Genomic DNA, 25,616 nt, shown 5'->3' on the forward strand with positions numbered 1-25,616 from the left:
TATTTTAATACCGTATTTCCCATAATTTTCAAGATTATACTGTTATTATCTTCCTATATCATTCTACACAGTTCACAGGTATCAATCTAAGGTACATACAGTACAGTACATCCTCTTGATTTATGTTTGTTTGACTGTACAATGTTTTCTTTTGTACATAAGTTTGTGATTATATGATAAATATACTTCTGAAAGGATGTGTAGACCCACTGGAAACTCTCACAGCCTACGTCAGCTACATAACATATCGCCATTGTCCAGATCCTTCCCCTCCGACTGACACCTCTGTCTAATTTTACATGCAGAAGAAACACCAGTGTTTGCGTTCTCCGGCGCGTGTGAACCACTTTTGAATGTTATTGAGTGAGGCTGTCCGAAAACGACACGGTAAATGGCAGGATATGCCAGCATATCATGTTATAGGCAGTTAGATACTGAGGTCACTGGTCAGTATGACATCCTTTTTCTCAATGGGATCAAGTATTCCCCCCTACACAGATAAAGCCCCGGTGAAATCACCTAAAAGTCTGCAGCAACTTTAATGTCACTTTGCAGGTTTCAGACCAGAGTCGCATGTCCAAAGTGATAGCAGGTTGAGAATTTATCGGCTTGTCTAAGACGAACATGACAGCGCTGCAGCAACACCTCTTTTTTTTTAATCTATTTTTTTCTCACTCATTATTAAGGTGTTAACCTCGCTTTATTTGTGCAGGCCTATAGCATAGCCAAGAGCCAGTAGCCTTAACAGATGACTACAGGCTCCCGCACAGCCCAAAATACAAGCTCTATAACATCATTTTGCGAGCGGAGCAGGGCACTCGCTAATTTTTATCGGACTTTGGCTCATTCCTTGGGAATGTCCTTCGTTACCATCATTCAGATGTCCATGTGCAAAGGAAACAACTGCGACCGTACCGGGGTTAGATCCTACCGTTGAACAGTCCTGGGTATTCACCTGGGAGGAAGCAGCGTGAAACTTGTACACATGTAGCGCACACTGTCCGCGGTGTCCTCTCATTGTTTGAAGTGCCAGGACCTCGCAGGCCCTTAAAAGTACATCCCCCTCACTCCTCACTCTCCTCATCATCCCCTTTGGTGCCTTTGCTCCAGCGCTGGAAGCAGTGAACAGTTGAAGCCAGGAAGAAGCTTGTCATGATGGCCACCACAGAGACTGAGATGCCAGAGAAAATGATGATGAGCAGGTCTGTTAGAGTCAGGGTGGCCTGGCACTCACGGAAGCTGTCCTTTGAGAGCTGGGTCAGGGATACACGTCTGCCGTCCATGGGGAGGGAGCACTCCATGCCTTCCACCCCTGCATTGAAACAGGAAATAAGATTAGACGGATTTACTAGACTACTGGACCAGAGTTGCACTGATCAATGTCATATTTATGGACATTTAGACAAATGTATGCACTTGGCAGAGAGAAGAACAAGCAGACAGAACAGCTCTGCCTCAGTACTGCGCAGGATACACACCGTACAAATGAAACTTATTCGTTATTTAATTGATTCTGAAGATCTTAAACTAATGGTGATGCAGATCTGTGAATAAGACCAGCTCACACCTAAAGTTATCACAGGTCGAGGTGCCCTGCTTCTACGCAAATATTTAATTCAGATAGTGCTGCAAAAGATCTGAATTCAAGAGAGCGGTGCATTATTTTTTCAGCTGATTTAATAACTGTGAGGTCAATCAGCAGTCTTCACTTATGAGTTGAAGTTGTACTGTTTATACAGTACACCCACCCACAGGACCGCGGGTTCAGCGTGGGAACAAAGTCGAAATACTAAGAAACTGTGAAGCACAGTGATACTATTGTCTACTGTTAACTATATATCTACTATATACTGTACAGAACATTTAAAATTATTCATTTGCGCTGTTAGAGAGGCTTTGCTTGTCCTGTGGCGTCTGCAGTGCAGTGGAAGCTGCTCTGGATTTCAGCCCATCTCTGCGCCTCTGACAACAAGACAAATTTGTTTGGGTCTTTTGTACTTCGGTTTGGAGAATGTAATAAACATCCATTTAAATCATTTTAATTTCAGCTGCCAGCTGCACAAGGCAAACCTCTAAGAATATACTTCCTCATTAAATACGACTTCCTGGTCACATCTGAAAAACTCACTGATGCATCGGTAAAGGGCACCGTCTGAGACGTGGGCACCTTGACCAAGCTCATCTCCAGATAGCATGATAAATCAGCGAGCGCCGCTCTCTGTGGCTCTGTCACTTTCACGTAGTTTATTGTTCAGACATCTTTTAAATGGAAGAGGACAGGGACTGCGGCTCTCAAGGGTGAGTCTTCTTCTCCAGCTCCTGATTACAAATGAGAACGGCACTGGATCATTAGGGTCAGTTTGTATCAATGTCAGTGTATATGTTGAACACTGTCCCACTGAAGCTACAGTAGAGGATGCTCACGTTCACATGCTCATTTATTCAACTTGTTTCACCGACAACTTTACCATCTTATCAGTGGATGATACATACTTCATAATTGACATACCACTGCAAACAATCCATACAGCCAGTAGCTACCTTCATACTGACAATGTACTGTATGAAAAACTAGACACATTGATGTGGATGCATGCTCAGGTGGGTAGAGATGAAGCCCTGCGATGTGGGTGGCTACTTTCCACCGATACTGCACATGCAAATGCACACACTTGGCAGTACATCAATTCTGGTTCTTTGCCTGAAAGTCGGTTGTTAGAATACAGATGCAAAAGCTTCTCTTGTGATTGGCTGCAATCATGTTCATTCATCAAGCTGCTTTAATTCTGAATTAACCCAGGATTTAATGTCTGACCTTAGATTTGTAGCAAAGTCGATAATAAAACTGAAGTACAAAATTCGAAGCAACAATGAGCCTGTGTATGTGTAAAGGGTCAACGACTGCCACACGACGTTGTACACACTTCCATTTTATTTCTGATCACCCACAATGCACCTCTTATAAAACAGTGAATATTTCCTATGGGATTTCACAATAAAATGCATGAACTTCATATTAACAAAATAAAATAGTTATGGCTGACAGTCCAATTCAACACAAAGTCAACTATAAAATATGCTATGTATTTATAACAGATAAAGGAAAATACTCCTTATTCAATCTGTCACATATGTAAATGTCCAAATACTTGTAAAGTAAATAGCTTGAACAGCTTCAGACGTATTAAGTGACAATGGAAAAAGAAATAATGGATTAGTGATGACATGGAATTGGTTTCAATTCTCCTCCGATTGACTCTACAGTCCTAATTAGGTTTGTAACTGAACTCTTTAAGAGCATGATAAAACTTAGTGACGCTAATCCCTTCATACAAGATACAGTTTCTCACATTTCCTTTAACATTCAATTAGTAGAGGACACGAGATATACACACATACACACACACATCAAGCTTACAGGCAAACAAACAAACTTTAGTTTGTTTTGGTTGTACATTAAATGCATGTTTTTGTTTTTTAACCTGTAAAAAGTATTTAATATTAGTAGCAAAAGGTTCTGCCTATATTGCAGTCTTGCATCTCTAAATAAGGTCCGTGTGACAAAAAGCTTTGACAGTAATTACTGCAATGAATGGATGGATGGTGTTGGTCACTGGGGGGCCATTGTACACATTTCCCTTTAACACAATCAAATCATCTGACCAATGGCTTTAATTTTCAAACATACAAATAGTTCAATTAAAGCCAGCTGTGCATTCGTCGGGGGTCTATTTTCAGCTGTGAATGAATACACACTTAGCACCCTACAGCATTCACAGCATCAGGATAGTGTATGTGGGGTTGGGTCAATGTTGCAATGTTTTGCTCCTTTCAATAAGAAAAAAAAAGAATACCACCAGTCTTACCCTTTAAATGTTATTGTTCCTACATGAAAATGTCATCAAGTCTAAGTATAATTCACACCTCATTACTGCATGTAACTTGTTTCAACCTAATTAGTGTTCTTTTTTAGAAATGGCTGGCATCGCTCCCATCACAGCATAGACACAGGCCACAACCAGGCCTGCAAGAACCGTAGCACAAGTGCAAGCTGGACAAGCTCCACAGAAAACTCAAGTAGCCTTGGATCAGGATCAGATGAAGTGAGTCAGAAGCAAACCCAGCATCAAGAATGAGGCTCCAAAGTGATTAGGGGCCAATATCAACAATCCCGGTGGAGCCAGAGAAGAGCACACTGGTTCCTGGCATGATTCATTCTGAGGCATGTCTGCCGTATGTTGTGGGAACCGGAGATCAAAACAAATTCGTTGCCTCGTGCATGTGAGAAAACTGCTCAGTCTGAGTAACATGCAAGAATACTGAAGGAACACATTCTCACTCTCAACTCATCACATTACTCACATACTTTATGTTATGTACGTTACTGGAGTTACAGAAGAATTCAGCTTCATATTTGGTCTCGCTTGGCAAACAAATACTGGGTGAAAGTCCTGTGCTTGACCCATCTAACCACCCAGCCTCCTCCGAAGGTGGACTTTTATGCTATGGTCTCTTCATGCTACATCATTTTGTAGTAAGAACGGGCTGTCTATTGAAGTCCATCAGACTACACTGCATGTTGAAAAATGATGCTACAGGGGGACCCAGTGCCTTCAAAAGTGACGCCAAGGGGTCCAGACGAAGCGCCCGCGATGAGTGTGGAAGTGAGTGACTGAAGAGTAAGCACTGACCTGCTGGCCTCTGGCCTCACAAACTAATGCACAATACATTTAGAGATGCTTCATGTCATCTGTCGGAGCAATAAGCTCAAAATATTTGTTTTGTTTTAAATCTAATATTCTAAGAATTGTGTTGCATAACGAGCTGCATGGCTCACGCTAAAAGCACCACTTCAGTTCCCAAATGACAGTTTAACTCAGCAGGGCTTTTATGGAAAACGTTTTTTTTGTTTGTTTGTTTGTTTTATTGTATCATTTCCAAATTCTCTTACAGTGTTTTTTCAATGGCAGTGGCTGGACCTATGATTTAATCTAACGGTTGCCACAAAACAACCCCAGCCATGTACTTTTGATTTCATACAAAATAAAATCCCTTCCAATAAATGTCTGACTGTTAAAAGATGAATCATGAGGCGTAGAGAAAGGAATAGAACGTACAAACAGAGTATTCAAAAACAGGCAGACGCAGACAGGATGCACTGACCTTGTTGTAATTAACGGTTCAACAGCAGTTTAAATAAATAACACAAACTTCACCTCTAGCGTCATCGCCACACATCTTACTGTGGACAAAGAAAGCTCTGAATGCATCTGAAAATCCAATATATTGGACCGCCTGTCCTGTCTGTTTGTGCCTGAGATAAATGGATCATATTTATATTCATGGTGCACTTATTGCATGGCAAAGTAGCCCACCACCTCAGAGACTTGGCCTTTGCCTTTGGGACAGTTTTGTCTGGTCTTGTCTGTCCTTAGATGCCTGATTAAAAACATCTCAGAGTGAAATTATCCTGGTGAACACATGGCCTCTGCAGGAGTTATGGGATTATCACATTTAGTGTGATAAAAGCAGAGCTGGAGAACAGGCCAGTGATGGGCTATGGAGTCATATCAGCCTCAACATTAATGAATGCACGCTGAAGGATTCACAAACTGTATGTATTTCTGGATTCATATATAAATGACTCTCTCCACAGTAGCTGCTCTCCACAGCTAAGCGATAACTCTCCTGTCATGCATGATTAAATATGTTTAAGTTATGACTGCATTAGCTGACCAGCTAATAGATGATCCTATAGGTTGCCTATGAGCAGTATATAACGCTAACATGTTAGCTAGTTACTTAGCAAGCATTCACATAAATGCAGTGAAGTTCCCAAAAGGCAGCTTGCTTGGATGTAACAACATCCAAATATGTTTTTGATAGAAATTGCAAATCCTTCTAAAAACATATACCACAATTATTTAAAACAAGAAATATTTGCATGTGCATAAGAAATGCATTTATGTGGAGAGTCAGTTCTATATAAAAAAAATACATTTGTGAAACCTTCTGTGTGCATTCATTGTAATAATAATAATATAATGAACTTTATTTGTAGCATCTTTCATACAAAAATTGCAGCTCATAACAACAACAACAACCAAATCACATGCACCAAGTGCCTCAGTCAGACAGAGAAACAAGGTTCAAATCTTTTTATTGTCAATCGTAACACAAATTTCATATCAGTCTAGATATATGAGCACACAACGCAATACCAACAGCTACACTTTAGGTGGCTGAAATGTATATATTCATATATTTGTCATTTATTTTAATAAAATACAAACTCTGTGTGTACTACAACAAAACACACAAGATTTGCAAGGAGAGATACTGTAATAGCTTTCCACTGGAGCTACACTGTCGCAATTAAGAACTGAAATTACACAATAGGGCATGCAGATTTATTGCACTGTATGAAGAAGGGGGATAATTACTGAACAGCTGTGGTATTTGGCCAAAAGTGGAATCTTCTGGAACAAGCACCATGATTACAGTTTGTCAGCATTACAAGCTTGTGTGTGACAAAAATCTTTCACTGACAGAGGACATCCAGGCTGAGACCTCATTTACATCTGGTAGAAGAATGCAATCTGTCTCCAGACGTGTTATCCGGATAAGGAAAAATGCAAGTAAATGCAAGCTGTAAATGCTCTGTAATCAGAATCTGCCGGACTATATTCTGGCTCGTACTGTGTTCAGATCTTGTTTTTTATCTTACATATAATGCAGATTGTTGTTTAATTTAAAGGACTTTAAATTATATGTCTATTCTGCACCATTAAAACACCAAAAGATGCCTTAGCCAACAGAACTGCATGAAAAATGACAGCAATACGGGTGGAAAATGAATGATATACAGTGAGAAATAACCGTGTGTGACGGTGTGCCTTGCACTTATCTGTGCAGCTGATCTGCTGTTAACAAGCCTATCATTTATCTTGTCGCAGAGTAGCCTACACGCCAGCCAACTTACAAAATTGTGTGTTTTTTAAAGGGAGTCTGGGGCTGATTTTTTGTTGTGGTGGGACAGATCTGATCCCAGTGATAACGAGAACACGTTAAAAATCCCGGATGTAAACATAGAGGCAAGACAATAGGGTTTGGTATCCGGGTATCCGGATACATACCTTGTTTCAATACCATGTGTAAATGCGGTGCTCGTCAATGTGACCTCAGATTAGAGATGCACGAAACTGAAACCTGAGTCTGCCATGGAAGCGCTAATTTGCTATGAGCTGCTTTATGTCAAACAAAAATCGAACCCACTACAGCTTAAAAACTCCAGCAGGTTTGAGAAAGCTTATGCCAAGTTCTCATGAAATTTCTGACACTAATCCACTTAGCCAAGGACCAGACTGTCAACAAACCAGTGGCAATATAACTGCAGCAAAATCTGTTATGAGGTTAAAATCAATTCAGCTGATTAAAAAAGGAGCTATTCTCTGTTTGCTGGCATCTGGTTTCACTACTCACCCTGCTTTGGCCAAGAACGACAGCCCTATATCTAAACATTCATTCTTGTCAGAAATTTTTTGGAAGGTTATGGCCAATCAAGCCACTGGTGCATTGGAGAGTCTTAATGATAAGTTTCAGTCAGGGTTCTGGAAACAGCATGGAAACAGCTTTTCTAATGATATTCTGATGTCCTCTAATGAGGGTGATTAATCTGTGTTGTGTCATGATCGAGAGGTTACGTGATTGGCTGGCCATATCAGTCACAGAACTAGACTGGTTTTAATCCTGTCTCACTGACAGAACTTTCACCATCTCTGTCGTAGACTTTATGTCTCCACCGTCTTGTGGTGTCCCACAGGGCTCGGTTTTGAGGCCCCTTTTATTCTCTTTATATTTGCTGCCTTATTAGATTTAATGTTGCTGAGCATTTATTTGCATTCTAAATTGAACTCAGCATGAGCTAGCTGTAGGATTCAGAAAATACCAATCTAAAGCAGCTAATGCAAAAAATGTACGATGACTGATAACAGTTGCTAGCGTAGCTTGCTAAAATGTACATTTTCTCAAACAAATTCTGGTTTTGGAGTTATCTTTTCATACCCAGTGCAGGTGTTCCCAACATTTTTATGAAGATTTGAATTTTTATGTAGATTGACATGATACAGAACTATCTTAAAAGCAAGCAAGATTAAAAGAGACATAGTAATATAAAGACAGTACACAATATAACTACAGTATAAGTGGGAGCGGGAGAGAAAATCTTGGTTTGGTGCTCATATCAGTAACTTTATTTGTTCAAGTATCTGTAGCAAGTATCTCAGTGGACGAGGTGACTAATCGAGAAGCCATTTTTAATGAAAGCTACGGTCAATATCAGCTTTGGGAATAAGTAATGTGACACAGTTCTGGAGTTCATACATGATCCCAAACACAGCTATAGCCCCAAAAAGCATGGCTGAAGAGGCTACCATACAATAACCTAACACAAATCATGCCATTACGCTATCAGCTGTCGGGCCACACAGCTATGTTACATTCCTGGCGCGGACAGTTGATGGATTACATTTAGGATTACAGCCAGTCGAGGGGATAGGGGATAGGCTATCTCAGCTGTGATTGATCTACCTAGCTGTGACAGACTGATATTGGAGGCTTGTTCCCCCCCCCCCTCCCTCAACACCACACTGTCTGTCCAGATTGATCTCTGCACCACTAGCGAAGGCAAGATCGCCACAATCTACGTCTGCAGACTCCTGCAGGAGTTGGCGTTCATGCTAAAGTCCCGTTCCCAAACCACTGGCGTCTAGACAGTCCGCCTAAATAATCCAGTTGCGATAATGACTCACAAAACGGTCCCCTCTCTACTTTATTAAATGAGATGGATGTGCCTCTCAAGTCCAATACTCAATAGATGTGAAAAGAACCAGGCAGACATAATTGCAGAATTATTCAGTTGTGATCACAGGAAGAGTCGGAGGGAAACCTGGAGGAAAAACGGTGAGGATTCGTAGAAGAAGAGTGGGAGTTGGAGAGTGTGTAGAATGTGTGCTATGAATGCACAAAATGACAAGCATTCATGCGACAGTGGGGTGAGGGTGAATCATTCGTGAGGGGATTCCTTCTGCATGGAGACTCGCTGACATCACTGTGCCACATTCAAAACGTCTCATCACAAAAGCACAAATTCAGACACAGAAATTAGCCAATTCCCAAATACAAGAGAAGATCGCTCAGACGGGAATACTATGAATACTGGTCGACGTCTTTTCGCTTTTTCGTCGTAATAAAAAGCAGTTTGTCTTCTGCCGCTGTTCATTATGATCCAAAACTGCTAAATATGCAGCTCTTAGCAATTCGTGCTCCGCACTCGACCATACACGGGCAGACAGGGAAGTATCCATCATCCTCGATGCTGCACGCTGCAGGTGAAATAAAGCTTTTGGCTTTTCACCTTTTATTTCTGACACTGGCAGATTATCCCTCTCCGTTCCTGTGCGAGCAGCAGCTGATGCCATCGCACTCTGTAATTCTGTCCACCTTTTCACACCCTGCGCTCTCTCGCCAGCACCCCCTCTCCCTCTCACATCCCAACTTTAAATAAACATGAAATTAGGCCAAGATAAAAGAAGCTGTCAGCCTGTGTTAATGGAGTAGATATTTTCTCATCACACATCCAGGGGTTGTAAAGATAGCAAGTCACGCCATGTGGGGCGGTATGGCATCATGTGCGTGCTATGTAGTGCCGGTCAGTGGCTTCGGAGCTGCTTGTGCGGCCGGGTAACGGGTCTCTTGGGAGCAACTTGATCGGCTGCGAAGGAAAATTCAGACGTTGACCCTGTCACATGAACTGCTACTTTGCAGTGAAACTGTTCAGGTCATGACTAGTGTTGATAGCAAAGCCACGAAAGGGCTTCAGCCTCAGTCTCTCATGGGAGTTGGCCTCTCCTGCCCTGTAGGCAGCTCTGGCTCCAATTACCCTGGCCAATGTGCCGTAGAACTGTGTCACTCTGAATTATACATGGCCTTTGTTCATCCTTAACCCAAGAGCACTGGAGACAGTGGTGGATCATGTTTACACTCACCCCTCCGTTAAAACATTTAAGAACCTGATTGGTGGCTGAAACAAACGGCACCAAAAAACAACAGATGCGGCCAGTTCCATGCACGCCTGTCCGATTGTTTGCAGCTCAGAATGAACACTTGGCTGAATGCTGCACGTAGGAGACAAAACACAGCCGTGTGGAAGGAGATCTGTTTTTTTTTTCTATCCCAAAAACCCCCCCAGAATTTTAAAAAATCTTCCACCCACTCATCATGCTGACCTGCAGTAATCAAAGTTATGCAAACAAAAAAAGTGTGCTGCTTTGTGAACTTGAAAGCACAGGGGAAATCAGGATGTGAAAAATGGAATGGGAATTGGGTTTACAGCACGGGCTGCTGCATTATGCAGGCCGTCACAGAGCGAACCGCAGATATCTGACTTCTAAAACAGCAAGACAGTTTTGTCATGTTTCATGAACAATGCTTAAGATTAGTTTAAGATTCGGATCGTTGACGTTTTCTGAAAGTAGTGACTGCTGATGTTCAATCAATAAACCGCGCGCAGCCATCAGCCTAATTAACGCTACTGAGGAATCTACAGACACACCTACTTTTAGCTGATGAGCTGATTCCCAACTCCTGAACTTTACCCAGATTTTAAAGGTAAAAACAACAGCTTGAAAGAGCAAACGTGCCCCTGTGTTAGGGTGTCCCAAATCCACTCTGCATGATAAGATTTACAGGACGTTCTTTTATACTAACAAACCTTTCTTGCAGATAATATAGAGAAAATTAATGTGTTGTGTACAAACAGGAAATGATAAAGGATGTGGGCTGACTGACATCAATCAAACAGTGCCACTACTGCAAAGATTTGATGCTTGTTTTCTAAATAGTTTCTGGAGCTTCTCACCATTGTTCACACTTTTTCTGCACTTGCTGCCGTTCTTTCAACAGCAGTGTAACTAAAACCCCTCACTCATGTATTTTGTCAGTTTGAACGCACTGCACACAGAATAAGCATCAGAATGAGCGTGTAGAGTGGAATCTGGATGCAGGGAACATGTGTAGAGGCTTTAACCTTTATGTCTTTTGAACATCAGTGCAGCTCCTGGTTTTAAGAGAGGCCAAGCTCACCTTAAATCCAAACAGATTTGTTGTATGGTGAAACAGACGTGAGGATGCAACGCAGACACGGATGGAAAAAGCACACTGATGTCCAATTTAAAGAGTCATTTCTGCCTCTGTAATTGATTTTCCTCGATGATGAATGAGATATTAAGCTGAAACACCCACACCGATGACGGTTGTTCCAATTGATACATATTGAAAAGCTTATCAAGTCAACCCCATTCACTAATGAGTGTCCATCTGTTATCGTGCAGCCACTTCCAACACAGCGTTCCAGGGAATAGGTCATCGCATTTTTCCGTGATGGAGAGCTCAGTCATTATGTTAATTAGGTCTGGCAGTAGATGTCTGCATGTGTGGAATGGCCATGTTTGTAAATCCAGCCCACTATAATCCTCTGTGCTACTGTGTGCTCAAAAGTCTGAATGTTTTCCTGCAGCACCGAAGCTCATAGCAGTGGAGCATCTATTTGGGAAAACTGGCAGTTCAGGGTTTGTGTGGTTAAAACTTCTTAGATTTTGATAATCTGGTGTAAAACTCAGTAAATCAGTATAAACTTCTGCTGGTGGTGACAGATTGCGGGGGATTAGCATGTTGTATCGCTACAAATATAAGCAAAACATGCACTTTTCAAGAGTATTTGCCAGTCGCGCTGCACTTTGAGGTCTTACAGTATGAAAAATAAAGCCACTCTTCTACAAATTATACACAGAGGGCGACGAGAGGAGTGTCTCCGAGGATATTTTCAGTTCAGTGGAGAGTCTTTTTGTCCTTTCTGACCTGTTACAGAACTAATTTGCGTCCCCTTAGAGGAGACGATGAAAAATAGTCCCTTCAACTTTCAACTGTCGAGAATTATCCTTTGCAGAAAAACGAGTCCTTCAGTCCTTCAGCATTATTCACATTCCAAAGCCCAGACACCTTTTATAGGCTGAAAAGAAAATAATACATGATGCAGACCACTTTACGCTTCCCATATAAATAAGCACGCATGTGTGTGTGATCTCTGTAAGCTGGTGGACTCGTCCCCGGGGTCATAAAGCAAACACTCACTGATGGGGATGTAAGAGCTGCATATGATGTGAGATACGCTTTACTAACTCAATTTGAGTGTGTGTGTATACACAGGGGCCAGTTGGCAGCCATGCCAGCAGCTTGGCCGGGCCTTTGACTCCTTCTTTGTTGTTGATGTCTGCCTGGCCAGCTCTACTAATGCAATTCATTATGCCTTGCAGTTGACGACACTTAGAACCTGTGATTAATGCATTTGCTGCCTCTTTCAAGCGGGAATTAGGGTTTTTTTATGGCCAGTTTATCAACTTTGCTTCCCCACAGGTCCAAACTTGTCTGTTTTTGGGGCGAATGCAGGAAGACCGGCGAGGAAAGCGAAAGCAGCATCAATAGCAGAGTACACCGTGGCCTAAATGTATACAAGGAGTGTGCTTTTGTGAGTTGTCAGCAGTTTGCAACAGCCGCACAGTTTTTTAGGGGAGCTGAGTTGAAGCTTTTGCCAGGTCACAAGTGGAATTTGAGCTGGTCTTTCATTCTCATTTGGAAATAGAAAAATGATTGTATTTGTTATGAAGTTGTTTGCATAATTACAACATTAAAAAACATCACAATAACCACATGTAGAGGCTTTCATGGTTACGTTTCATGAGGTTTCGTCAGTTGCCAGCTCTGTTTTTCATATCTGATGCCTATAGTCCTTCCTCAGATAAAAAAAAAACCTGTTCTTTTTATAAACAGGTTAACGTCTCACACCCCGAACAACCTCAGAACAGTGACAGAAATAAATGCTCCCACTCTCTCTACACCTGTATGCATAACACCCTGCATCTGAACATGTGCTTCATTTAAAGACTTTTTCAAATACACCCCGAACACGCGTGGACAAAATCATGTAATGTGTCAAATCTACACTCTGGTGTGAATATGATAACAGCACGAGTTGCCAGTCATGAAATGGCAGATCTGTTTATTTTTGCCTCCTCGGCTCCCACGTGCTGGCTCGCACTGAAGAGATAACTGTTGTCTGTGTCCTTTGTCAGGAGTAATATACACATGGCTAACTAAAACATGTATGGTTCCTTCTGAACAAAACATAATTAAGATGATTTGTCTAGGCCTTGATAGGTGCTCTAGATCTTTCACTTGAGAGTTAATATTTGCCCAGATCTGATCAACTGTGAGGGTTTGTGTTTCATCCAGGACGTGTTTCGCAACCTAGAACCGAGAATCCAGCAGCTCTGGACGTTGAGACCAATCAGCTCCTTGTAAGCAGATATTACCCACAATGAAACGCTTCAAAAGAGACACGGTGATCCCCTTTGTCTTGTGCTGTTTCTCAGATATGCATGCACACATTCAGACTGCCTTGCACGCTCAAATACACCAAAACTCCAAACTCTGTTATCTAACTCAATCCCCCAGGCTGAATCACAGTGGCAGACAGACTCTATAGTACTGGCCTAAAAATTCACATGGCTAGAGCGATAAGCACAGGAACAGGAGAAGGGGTTTGATTTTCACTGGTGGTGGGGGGAAAAAAATCATTGATAATATTGCTGAATTACAGTGTCCACCAAATGGCAAGTATTACATAAATATTATATAAATATAAGCAGCAAAACTGATCGATTCGACGTCCACGCAGGATAGAGGTCAATTCAGTTTATATGCACGGTGAAATTTGGAACCAGAGAAACTGCAAGATGAAATTCTCAGTATGTTTCTGTTCTTTCTCCACGCTGGACGACGCTGCATTTTGAGTTGGCGTCTTAATTTGAATTTGGAAATGAGAAACAAAGCGTCCTCGTAGTTTTTCACTTCCAAACAAGAGCCATTGTGTTGTGTTACATGCTCAGTCTCACACATTATAGGCGATGGGAGTGGAGGAAGAAAGGGATAAAATTAGAACAAGGGAGAGGGAGGAGGGTTCCCTCTCCTACAGGGAAAACATAAATAGACCAGAGCAGTGTTATGGCAGTGGATTAGCCATGATACTGTTGTATGTTGAGCTCAGATACGCTTTATTTGGGTCAAACACATGGAGAGCAAACGCTTCTGGTGTTGCTACTTACCGTTTGGAAGCTTGTGACTGTTCTCCGTCAGCCATGTGAACAGGTTGGCAAAGTTGCAGTTGCACACCCAGGGGTTGCCCTCCAGCCTCACCACCCGCAGGGAGGGCAACTGACTCAGCGCCCCCACCTTTAGGGTGGACAGCGCGTTACGCTCCAGTTCCAGTTCTCTCAGAGAGGTGAGGCCCAGGAAAGCCTCCTCGTTCACCATGCTCAGGTACGGGTTGTTGCCCAGCCGCAGTTTGATCAGGCTCCGGGACTCCCCGAACGTCCCCTTGGGGATCTCAGTCAGATTGTTGCTGCCCAGGTCCAGGAAGACCAGCCTGGAAGTGGTGCTGAGAGTCCCCGGTTCTATGTGGGAGAGGGAGTTGTTCCGGAGGTCCAGGTAGACCAAGTCACTGTACAGAACCAGGAAGTCCGAGGGGATGCGGGGTATCCAGTTGTCGGCCAGCAAAAGCCTGCGCACATCCAGGGGGATCTCATCGGGTAGACGGGTCAGCCCGCGGCCGCTGCAGTCCACAGTGTGAGGATCTGGGCACAGGCAGGTTGCTGGGCAATTTTCCCCCCGGGTCCATAAGACAGAGGACAGCAAGATGAGGATAAGTTGGAGCCAGCAGACACATGGCAACATGGTCAAGGGGGTGAAATGAATTATGGGGGAAAGAGGCTCAGGATGAGGGCAAACAGGAGTGGGTGGGTGGGGGGTAGAGAACAAGAGGGTGAGGGTCAGAGGGCGGGAGATCAGGACAAGGGAGGGAAAGGGGAAAGTGAAAGGGGGCGGACGGGGATCAGCCCTCGTGAAAGAACATCCTGCCGCGGTAGAGACGGGAATCTGGAGGGGCTGAGGAACTGCGAGGTGGCGGAGCAGCGGCGAAAACCGGTTTCCAGGAGATCATGTAGCAAGCTGCATGCACAGAGCAGCAGACCGCCTGCTCTGAAGGAGCGAAGAGAGGGAGATAGTAAGCGGCGGGGAGCGGGAGAGCGAGAAAGACGGAGCTCAACAGCGAGGGGAGGGTAGCTTAAGAGAGGTAAATAGACACGAGCGAGCCGGGAGTGATGAGAAGCCGGGGGCACAGACGAGGGAGAGGGGGGCTGAGGAGGGAGCTCTGTCCGCCACGCTACCCCACAGTTGATCTGGCGGCAGTGACAGACAAAGACAATAAGGTCTCTGACACAAAAGGATGCATGAAGCTGTGATTCAAGCATGACAAGCAAAGAGTAACATCATTGCATCCCTCCATTAGTCCCGGGTCCCTGCGTGGAAAAGCCTCACGGTGTGAAACGAGAGAGACAGAAGCTCACGGACCATCGCTCAAGTGTGTGGTAAGGTTGCCCCCACCCCCCCACCCCCCTTTATTATTCCCTGTCTATCTCCCACTGCCCTGCAACATGCTGTGAAAAACACAGCGAGGCTCGGCGTCGCGGCGTCCAGCTCCGGATCAAGGCTGCGTTGCAGTGCAGAGAGAATCCAAACGTCCAGGCGGCAGCCTCACGCACGTAGACGGCAGCGCTGAGCTGCACACAGCCATGCCAATCCAATGTCTGCCTCCGAATCTACCACGGTCTCTCTCATGCCCTCTCCCCTCTCCTTATTTCCAGGGAGGCGTGCCTGAACCATGCTGTCAACATGTGATGTCACTTCCTATAGTGGGAAGAAATGACGATCAGTTGTATCTGGAAAAATCTGAAATAAAGAGGACGTTTATTTATGATGCCGTCGCTTTATTTTTAAAGTATATTCAGCTGGATGTCCTCAAACAGCTGTTTTTATTTTAAGAAATTTTACATCCTCCTTTCCTTCCATACATTTAGAGTGTATGTAATCTTTTCATCTCCTTTGTAATCCTCTCATAATAACAAGCTGCTGCTTTGACCATGAGCCTCACTTGGTTGCAGTTTTAGAGAATAGCCTGACCTTTGGAGAATCTTCATCAGTTGTGTCTACAAATGGATAACTGACACCTGTTAATATACAGCATTAGCCTTTATCCTTGCAAATGCACTTCTTTATTTTATGCCTGCAATGCTATGATCTTTGTATTAATTGATTTTTCTCTCCATTTATGTATTTTCAAAACCTCAAATTGAGGAAACCAGAGGAGCCATCAGTCCGAAACCATAACGGAGAGAAGACGATTCATTCAGAATGTGTGCTGAATTTCCCAAATGGGATTTGCTTCAACAGGTAAATGCAATTAGACCAAGGTAGTCGCAGGGGGACGGCGATTTAGACCTGCGAAGACGAGGGCAGCGTGAAAGCAGCGTCGTCATGGACGGTAATTGCGTGTTCCTAAGAAGTAAATGTAAAACGTTAATAAAGTTTACACACATATTCACGAGCGCGCACACACACGCACGCACGGATGCAGTTGACCAGGCACACACCTGCACCTCATAACAAACAGGCAGTTGGCAATAACATCTAAGTCACTTCATCACAGGTAATCTAATAATACCACCCCCTGCTCCAGGCGTCCGCCGAAGTCAGATGAGTCTGCAGCTCCACCACTGATGTTGACTTTGTGCCGCGGGGAACAGAGCAGCTCTTTCATCAGAAAAGGAGATTTTGATCACAGTCAGCATATATTAGCTGGAAAACACTAAAGGCTGCGCCGGCTTCAGCTGTTTCCCGCAAACACATTTCTGCTTCACATCATACTATGATAATACAATTAAGTGGCCCTTTCAGTTGAGCATACAATGCTTCCATATGTGTGGACGGTTTTGGTGTTTTTGCTAAAAAGAAACGCTTTTCGTGCAGTTTCCTACAGCGAAAAGAGAACAACAGAGAAAACTTCATGATGTGCTCCTGTGAACGAGAGCCTCTCACTGGATAACACACAATTCATAACTGTTATGGCCCACTTCAGATTCTGCCAGCCCTCATGCCGCTGGTGCTGCAGCAGAGATGTGAGCATATTTGCAGCAGTGCTGTGTTTTTGTTGTTGTTTGTAAAACTTTATGTAAAAGCAGCACATAAATATTTAATAAATGGCTTATAGCACGCTATGTGTCCATAAGCAGCAGTGTTTTAAAAAATGTCTTCATCTATAGTGGGCAAACACTTTACATTACTGAATGCTTTAAACGTCCTTATTATCCGTTAAATGTGCACTTAGTACTTATAAATGCTAATTAGGGAGGTTAAAGTATTTGCATTTGTTTTCCCAGAACCCTTATGTGATGATAGAGTAAAGTACGAGTTGATGGTATAATGTTAGAATTTGCTAAACATGTTTATAAGATGAACGTCTCTATCTGCCTCAGTCACAATGGCTGTTTTTTTTTTTCACAATCACCCCTCAATATCTGCAGAGGACAGTCGTGCAGGAATATGTTGCCTCCATGCGCTGCTCTTTGTCGTGTTCTCCCTGTCTGTACCTGCTCTAACAACCATTACATCTCCCCATTACCCCTGATGTGTTTGCCTGCTCTCACGGCTTTCTCATCCGTCACTGCTGCCTGGCAGACCTCGTAAAGACTGTTTTATCACACCTGTTCTGCCTCTGAGGCGACTTTTGGGCACCGGATAAAGGCCTGCTCAGGTGTGAGCCAAATGGCTTTAAATCAGTGTAGATGCAGATCATTATTTCCCTAATAATTGACTCCTGAATGAGATAAGGGGCAGTATGTGCATCGGTGAGATTCATTTGCTCAGTTTATTGTTGATCTTGCTACGTGACTAATGCTTGAACTAATATTAGTCATTCAGTCAGAGTTTTTTTCCATTGTTGTATTTTTAACTCGCAGCTGCAAGGAAGTAACGACAGGAAAAGCTTTTCTTGGCAAAGGTGCATATTAAACAAGACAACACATTTCCTCTGCCCCGTCTCTGTCGGCTGATTACTTGCTAAGCAGCTCAGATGAAATGGACTTAGAGATACTTAAAATGGAGATGGTTCACATTGAAATGCAACTAGAGCACCGCCACTGGCAGATATAATGGCCACTCTGTGGCTCAGGGTAGTCATGCAGATGTCCAATCCCCAAATGTGATCCTGAAAGTCTCTTGACAGCAATTTGTCCACATAAAAAGGCCCTGAAATGTGTTTGCATGAGGACAGTAGACCTTTTAGTCAGCTGGCTAGTTTGTCATCCAGGCATATTAGAGCTGCATTTACAATCACTCAAGTTTAGCTCTCATTAATTCTTATTTTGGCATTGCTTGGTTTTAATTCCCATTAGTCGTGTATTTGTGCAGCATTTGCGGTGATTGATGACTTAAAATGCACAACTGAAACTGTGTAAAATACAGGACTGTGCAATAAAATGTATTTTAATACCGGCTTTGAATGCAAAGACCCATGAATACATATCCAGAAACAGATAACATAGAACCAGGTGTAAAATGATGGCTGATGGCTTTTAGGTTCGTATCTTCAGGTCAGCCACCATAAAGGGTACCTGTTTAATAACTACTTAACTTCAACTCAGGCTTATTCACCTATAAAAACATCCTCTTTTAAATAACTGACCACAGAAAACATTATGTAAACTTTACTGGTGGCTTAGTGCTGACTTGTTACCAAAATACACAAATAATACAAATTAGATCCCAGTAAAAGCAAAAATACATATACACATAGAGACATTAGCAAAGTAAAAGAAATTAAATATATGTGACTTTAGCAATAAGAAAACAGAAAAATAAATAATTTGTAATTTTTCCTTTAATACTCAAAATTACTCCTCCCACTTCATTTTGTACACCAGCTAGCTAAAACGCAAACAATTAACCTAAATTACCTTGAAAGTGAATCTCTGGCGTACACAAAATACCTCGCTGTAGTTGTTTATGCAGCAAGTGGGCCCACACACACACACAACATTGGGGGTCTGTAGCTGACCTGATTGGAGAATCCTCTTCCCCCGAAGTGTTTAAAGGAAAAGAAAGTTCACCTCTAACACCTGTTTCAGTCCTGTCGAGAAGGCTCGAGTCTGAGAAAAGGAGCGGCAGCGGAGGTGGAAACCTTCGCCATGCAACCAAAAGCTTCTCCAGCCACCATGGGAGCATTTTCTGATATACATTAGCAAAGGGTGCAGTTGAGCTTGGGCAACCTTTCTGACCAAATCCCACAAATATGCATGTTTAAAATGAGAAAGTCAAACATTCACCAGCATCCTGTGACTTCTCTCAGCAGGATAATAAAACGTCAGACTTCTTCCTGTTTTGGTGCCGAACATAAACATAGTTCATTATCTGCCTGAACAAACGACCGTTAGTGACAAAAAAAGGTCATTACTTGAAAGCAGATTTTATTGTTTCAGTGCTCTCTTTGAATATTGATATGCAGAGCTTTTTTTCTTTTCGGCCAGTCGCCCAATGGCTTTGACTTTGTTTTCTGTATCTTTCTCAAAGTGCCAGTCCAGTGTGCTTCCATGCGTGCCTGATCATGGTGGCTGTTAAAACTATATACGCCTCATTAATGTTGATTTCCACTGGCTTTCACCTGGGACACAGCTCACAATTTTACTATGGCTCAAATCTACACGAGGTTTACGGACATGTTGTGGTATCACGGAGGATTTGTATGCTCGTTATAATTATTGTGGTAATTGGCCTTATCCTGCTGTGGCAGTGCTGTTTGTTTGTTTACATTAACCAGATCAGGGAAATTAGCCACTTGGCTAAATGTGGCACAGTTTAATCCATATGATGTCAATTAATGACCTAAAAAATGAATGAATATATTGAGTGACCAGAGGTGGGAAAACAAAAAAAAATCTCCTGTTTTCTTCAGTTTGTTCTCTACTAACCTTGAAAGGCTGAGAAAAACTACTTGATATCGAGTGGCAGTGATCCACGACAGGGTCGGGCAGACTATTGCTTTCTCAACAGCTGCTTGCACAAATTGATTTTCTAGTCTTTGCAGTAATGACACGTAACTGCAGCGTTGTAAGTGGTCTAAATGTGACATGAGGGGGGACCGAGCCGCTGCGGGAGGATTTAGTGACCTTGTCAGTGGAGACGCAGCATCAGTCCAGGTTTACCCTCCTAATGTGTCCTCAGGTTGTCATCTGGGTCAGCGTACGATCAAGGAAGCGAGACTCTGCTGCACGATTGATTACTTCAACTTACAACATGCTCGACGTTGCAATCATTAAGAAACATCTCAAAACATTCACAAGAAAAATCAAGATGATTTGCATTTTACTTAGTTAGCATTTCTTGCTGTTTGATGGTTATTGTGCATCCAAGCATCAGTGCTTGGCTGACTTTGGTTTAAAACAGTCAATTTATCTTTAAGGGAGTTTTGGTCTTAGATGAGTTCAATATAATCACACTGTCCCTGTATCAACTTCAGCGAAGGACCTTTGCTACATGTTAATCTTCTCTTTCTCCCCAGGTTTCCTGTCTGTAGATACACCATCCAACACATCTTTAAATAGCAGAAACTTGTGTGTGCTGGGAGCACTTTCTATATAACTGTTCTTCAAACAGCAATTCCCTGCCTGCACTCGACACACAGCTGTTCCTACAGACTCGACTTGCTGTATTTCTTGGATAAAGCTGCTTTAAAACCTTTACATACAGTAGAGCTTTACAGATTTGCAAGCAATATGCCGTTACACTAATGGCGACTTGTTTACTTCCTCACACTTCCATGTATTAGCGTTGAAGATAAATTGCACCCATGCACATTCTGTACATACATGTGCCATTTTTCATACGGAGCGGTGAGCATCACAGTTCAATCCCTGTCCTCTTGCAGCCACAATTAACCAACTGTCAAACTGCAGCTGCATATGGAGGCAAATTAATCCCACGCCAGATACGGATTAGATGAGAAAGGGGATAGGCCGGTGTTTGTGGTCGTAAATGAGAGAAAGAGCACCGTGGCTGCAGGAAGAAACACGTGGAAGGATTAGTTTAGGTTTACAAGGCAGGGTTCGGAGAACTAATCCTCGCAGGACTTTTGATGAGTGAAAAGTTCATTTTAATTGCATAACACATGTGGATGAATAGAATTTAGCACTTTAACTTTAACTGGGATTACACATCCCACCACACATCCCTATAGTTGATCATTACAGGTCAAGAGTCTCAGGTTAAGAGTCTCACTTCGACTCAGCGGTGAATTATTTAATTTCTGCCCCCGACCAACCCACCGTCTCAGCTCACAGTAAGAATGCAAGAAGAGTAAGCAGAGTGAAATGCTAACAAAATGAAAAGAGGAGAAAAAAAACAGCCCTGCAGGTTATTTTTTGTGTGTCACAACCATTATAAGTCAACAGTGGTGCTCCCAGCGCGCTAAGTAAATGTGGGCCCTCAGTAGGAGGGCCTTCCCCATGGATTAGCCAGCGTGAGAGCAGAGAAGCTAAGCACTCTCCCGCTGCAATTAAAGAACAGCCCATCAATAAATGATGAATGTCAAACGCAGCATGATGTTTGGCCTGGTAAGCAGGCTAGTATCCTACGTAGATTCATGGTCACAGCAGGGCAGGAAACAAGGGGCGGCACGGTGGAAACACAGAGCGAGGAGACAAGAGGATGTTAAGAGGACCCCGCTGCAAATGTCACTTCGTCCTTTTCAACACTTCTCGAAATGTGGCGGTGGACATTCAAGATGCGGCGGCAGCTGTCATCTCTTAAGCCGACCGCTGACATTTGGGATTCTGGGCCTCTTGCCCCTGCGCCAGCGCAGGAAGTGGGGCGGGGGACAGGCATGTTCTCAGCCAAGGGCGCCAGTGGAAGAGACGGCTCAGGACGATCTCCGTGGCCACATCGCTACAGCAGCGCCACACGGTCTTCTGTAACTTAACACAGTATTTTCCACTTCAGGGACGGACTTTAACTCTCACAACCTTCTCATGCCCTACACTTACGAGCATTACAGGAAAGGGCAGAACACTTGAGAACAATTTGGCAAAGTAGCACCTTACACGGTATTTCACGTCCTCAGATGTGGCTCTCTGTCACCCACATAGCTGTGTTTTAGCTCTGTTTACGATTGTGCAAAATCGACAGTATTGGTATCACTACTGCATGACTAACTGGCTTTCTCAGAGCTGTGGGAAGGTTCCTTCTTTTGCCAATTTTACCAGCTGGAGGTGAGTGAGAGTGAGTCAGAGTTATTATTGTTTTAGGAGCTCTCTGAGTGTAGTCAAAGCCCACAATGGTCCACACTCACCGGGTAGTGTTACTTCCTGCACAGGCCGACAATAAAAACACTCTGTCCACTTAGATTACACAGCCACTGTGCAAAACACTGCTGACATGCAGTCTTTAATATCAGCTTTTCAAGGTTACATGAGCCTCCGGCCACATGGAGACTGTGTGGGGGTATCTCAGTTCATTATGGGCACATTTTCCATGACCTGACACTCTGGGCAAGTGAAAGCCTTTTCAGAATCAGGAGGATAATCGATGCTGCGATGCTAACCCGCTACGATCCCAAAGCACTTCTTAATTCCTGTAAGGTCGACATTTTATTTCATCCACCGGGCCAATATGAGTTCAAATCTATATGCAACAATAATTTATGTGTATTTTTGAAGAATTTTAATCAAACCACATCGTTATTAGAACTACATGAAAATTACGTCAGTGAAGGCAAAAGTGCCATTTCAAAGTGGTTGGTTGTTAAGGCTGTTATTAGAAGGATTAAAGGATGGTTGTGCATCAGACTAAGTGGGCATTAAGAAGGTGGATGTGCTCTCCACTACCATTTCTGATACCTTTAATGAGAATATGCGTCGCTCACCATCTGCTTCATCTTGTCGCTTCCCACTTTCAAGCCGGAGCACCGTCGGCTGTTTGCTGCAAATGACCGCCGGATACACTTTGACATTTTTGCTGTCTGATGTGTAATATTTTAAACTTAAGTGTGGCATGATCTCATTCCCCTTCAGGAAGAGGAATCAGGCTTCGGTTCATATGGTGCCACCGTACAGCATATGAGTGACATCCATCAGAGCCACATGTCAAGTGATTCCCTTATTCAGATAGAAGCGATTATCTGCAGAGAGGCGGTGAAGCAGCAGATGCCCTAATGTCCCACGGTAAAGCTCTGCCTCCGGTGTTCATATGTGCTCAAGTGCACAGTTAGTAGTCAAAGAAAGTTTAGAACTTTAAAAAAGAAATGTTGACCCAAAAGAAAAAAGTCCTTTGAGCAGTCATTCACAAACAGCTGCAGCTGAGGGAGCACAGGTACAAAAACAATGTTCCCTTCACTTGACATCACGTCCGATGTCACTCCGCGTTTGTCCCAAAGTCCAAAGCACAAAACATCGACATCCACTGTGTGATCTGTCCACAATATTTCAAGAGCCTGACAGCTGGGAGCTTCTGGGCCATTAAAAACATCAAAAAATAGAGGTGATGGTCACACATAAAACACGGCAGCATGGCTGTGTAAACTATAACAGCTATGAAATATTTACTTTACAGTGTTTTATGGCCACTAGAATAAAACAAATCTAGATTTCATGGTATGCTACATCCCACAAAAGCTTCTAAAAATGTAAAACCATGCTAAACTTCACAGAAGTAGACTCTCATTTCAGCCACAAGCCCCCATTTGATGTGATTTTATTCCAATACGCTGTTGATTTAGTGTTGAATTATAGCGCTGTCTACTTTATGAGTGGAGTTTTTGACCACTATGGAGCATGAAGGATCTTGTGGCAATGCGACTCACATTTCTGCTGATGGTTTCGTGCTATTGGTTCACACAACATGTCAAGAGACAGAGCGATGGCACCAGCTGAGGCACAGAAGAAGATTCCTAGCATGCAATCATGGATGTAAATGATAATGATAAAGTTCAAATCATTATTTAATTTAGTGTTTGGTTTAAGTATTGCAAATCGGCTTTGCAGATTTTTTATGAGGATGGAAGTCGATCCAACACATTTGGTAAGCCTGAATGATGTTTACAACAGAAAACCCTCCACAGGCTATCTTTTATTTCCCATGTTTTCCCTGAAGTGTTTTATTCTACATCAATAACAATCCCAAAACTTGCTCATTTTGCTGGAGACCCTGCAGAGCCTGTTTAATGACCCCTGTGGGTCCCCAGCCCACACCTTGAGAACCAGCTGTTTCAGTGTGTGCCTTTTGTGCCTGTTCACAGGGATGTTATGAAATGGCACTGTGTTATTTAAGCTGTCAGTGGCCATTGTTGCCTAGGCCGCTGTGTCCCTGTCAGCTGTCTGTGGTTTCTGTGCATCAGGGGGGAACAGAACCATGACTGAAGCCTCACAAACTGAATCAAAGCTCTGTGCACTGGATTGAAAGACAGCTGTAAACACCCTCGAGCAACAGCACAGGGGGATGACGTGCATACATGCACAGGCGTACACAAAACCACACAGAGACTCCCAGTCCACTGTCAGTTATCAGTGAAGTGTGGTGATTTGGGACACGAGAGGAGCTTTAAGAATTCACATTTAAAGTCTTCATCTAAGAACATGGCTCCCTGTCGATGCCTTTGCACAGGCAAGCTGCATGAATTTCACTTGTACTTATTCAACTTGTACAATTCAAGCACTATAAATCTTTTTTTCTTATTGTGAGGAGTGACTACAGTATAAATTGCAAGCTGTTTTCATAATGAAATCTGCGGAAAGTTAATTGAACCCAACCTTGGCAGCGCACATGATGCCTTATTGCTCTCCATCAATCCATCAAAAGGCCTCGATCCCTCATTCTTGGCCAGCCGGCTGTTTCGGAGCGAGGCTAGCACTTCAGAAATCGACATAGTGTGATGTAAACCAAGTAGCTCCATCCTTTCCCCCCGAGGATGAGCTCTGATTAAGCATGGCCTCCTAACTGTGTCATCTCCCAGCATGAGAAAAAAGCAGGTGAGAAGAAGAGTAAACAAGGCAGAGAAACGGAGAGAGGGTGAAATTCAGAAGAGTGCATGTGAAAATAAAGGACTGGGAATGAGAGATCTGCAGAGAGATGGAATCCTGAACGTGGCTCCATAGAACAGAAAGCAAAAACACGAAAGCACAAATTTGCGCTTTCCCGCTCACGTTGTGTGCCACTTGACGAGGAGTGTGCCCTGTCAACCCAGGACTCTCCCCTGACTTGTCAACTGCCGACACACACCTCCCCAGCCTTGCCAACTGCCAGGGCAAATGAGATGGTCCGCTGATCTCGTGGAGGGTTTGGATTACGCTCATGTGGCCGAGGAGCTCCACTGCTCTCTCTCAGCTGTGCTATTGAGGGAAGTGTTTATGTGGCGATCAGGGTTTAACTATGCCCTCGGATGCCTGAATTCGTGTAATTCTCTCGCCACCAGATTTAGCTGCCATCTGTATGGCGTCCGCAGCTCTGGATGAACATTTTCTGCCATGTCATGGTTGATGGCGGCAGCCTAGCAAGTCATTCCCACCGGCTTTGATTTGGAAAACCGGAATTGATTTACCCACAGATACAGACTTACACTTCAA

The 25,616-nt window shown here is 43.3% G+C and overlaps 1 protein-coding gene across 1 annotated transcript; it reads right to left on the reverse strand.

Moving 5' to 3' along the window:
• Window positions 1–1,064: 1,064 nt before the first annotated feature.
• On the reverse strand, window positions 1,065–15,436 carry lrrc38b (leucine rich repeat containing 38b). Its single transcript, XM_041959807.1, has 2 exons — window positions 14,220–15,436; window positions 1,065–1,312 (listed from the first exon to the last, which is right to left on the reverse strand). The coding sequence occupies exons 1-2, from the start codon at window positions 14,845–14,847 to the stop codon at window positions 1,065–1,067; spliced, it is 876 nt and encodes a 291-aa protein (XP_041815741.1). The 5' UTR covers window positions 14,848–15,436.
• Between the last annotated feature and the right edge of the window lie 10,180 nt (window positions 15,437–25,616).

Source organism: Chelmon rostratus, chromosome 2, assembly GCF_017976325.1.
Source record: "Chelmon rostratus isolate fCheRos1 chromosome 2, fCheRos1.pri, whole genome shotgun sequence".
NCBI classification, from domain to species: Eukaryota; Metazoa; Chordata; class Actinopteri; order Chaetodontiformes; family Chaetodontidae; genus Chelmon; species Chelmon rostratus.

Excerpts from the sequence above, each read along its gene's own strand:
- lrrc38b (XM_041959807.1), bottom strand. The coding sequence starts at position 14,847 with ATGTTGCCATGTGTCTGCTGGCTCCAACTTATCCTCATCTTGCTGTCC. Across the intron at positions 1,313-14,219 it reads CAGTCACAAGCTTCCAAACG|GGGTGGAAGGCATGGAGTGC; the intron begins GTAAGTAGCAAC and ends GTTTCAATGCAG.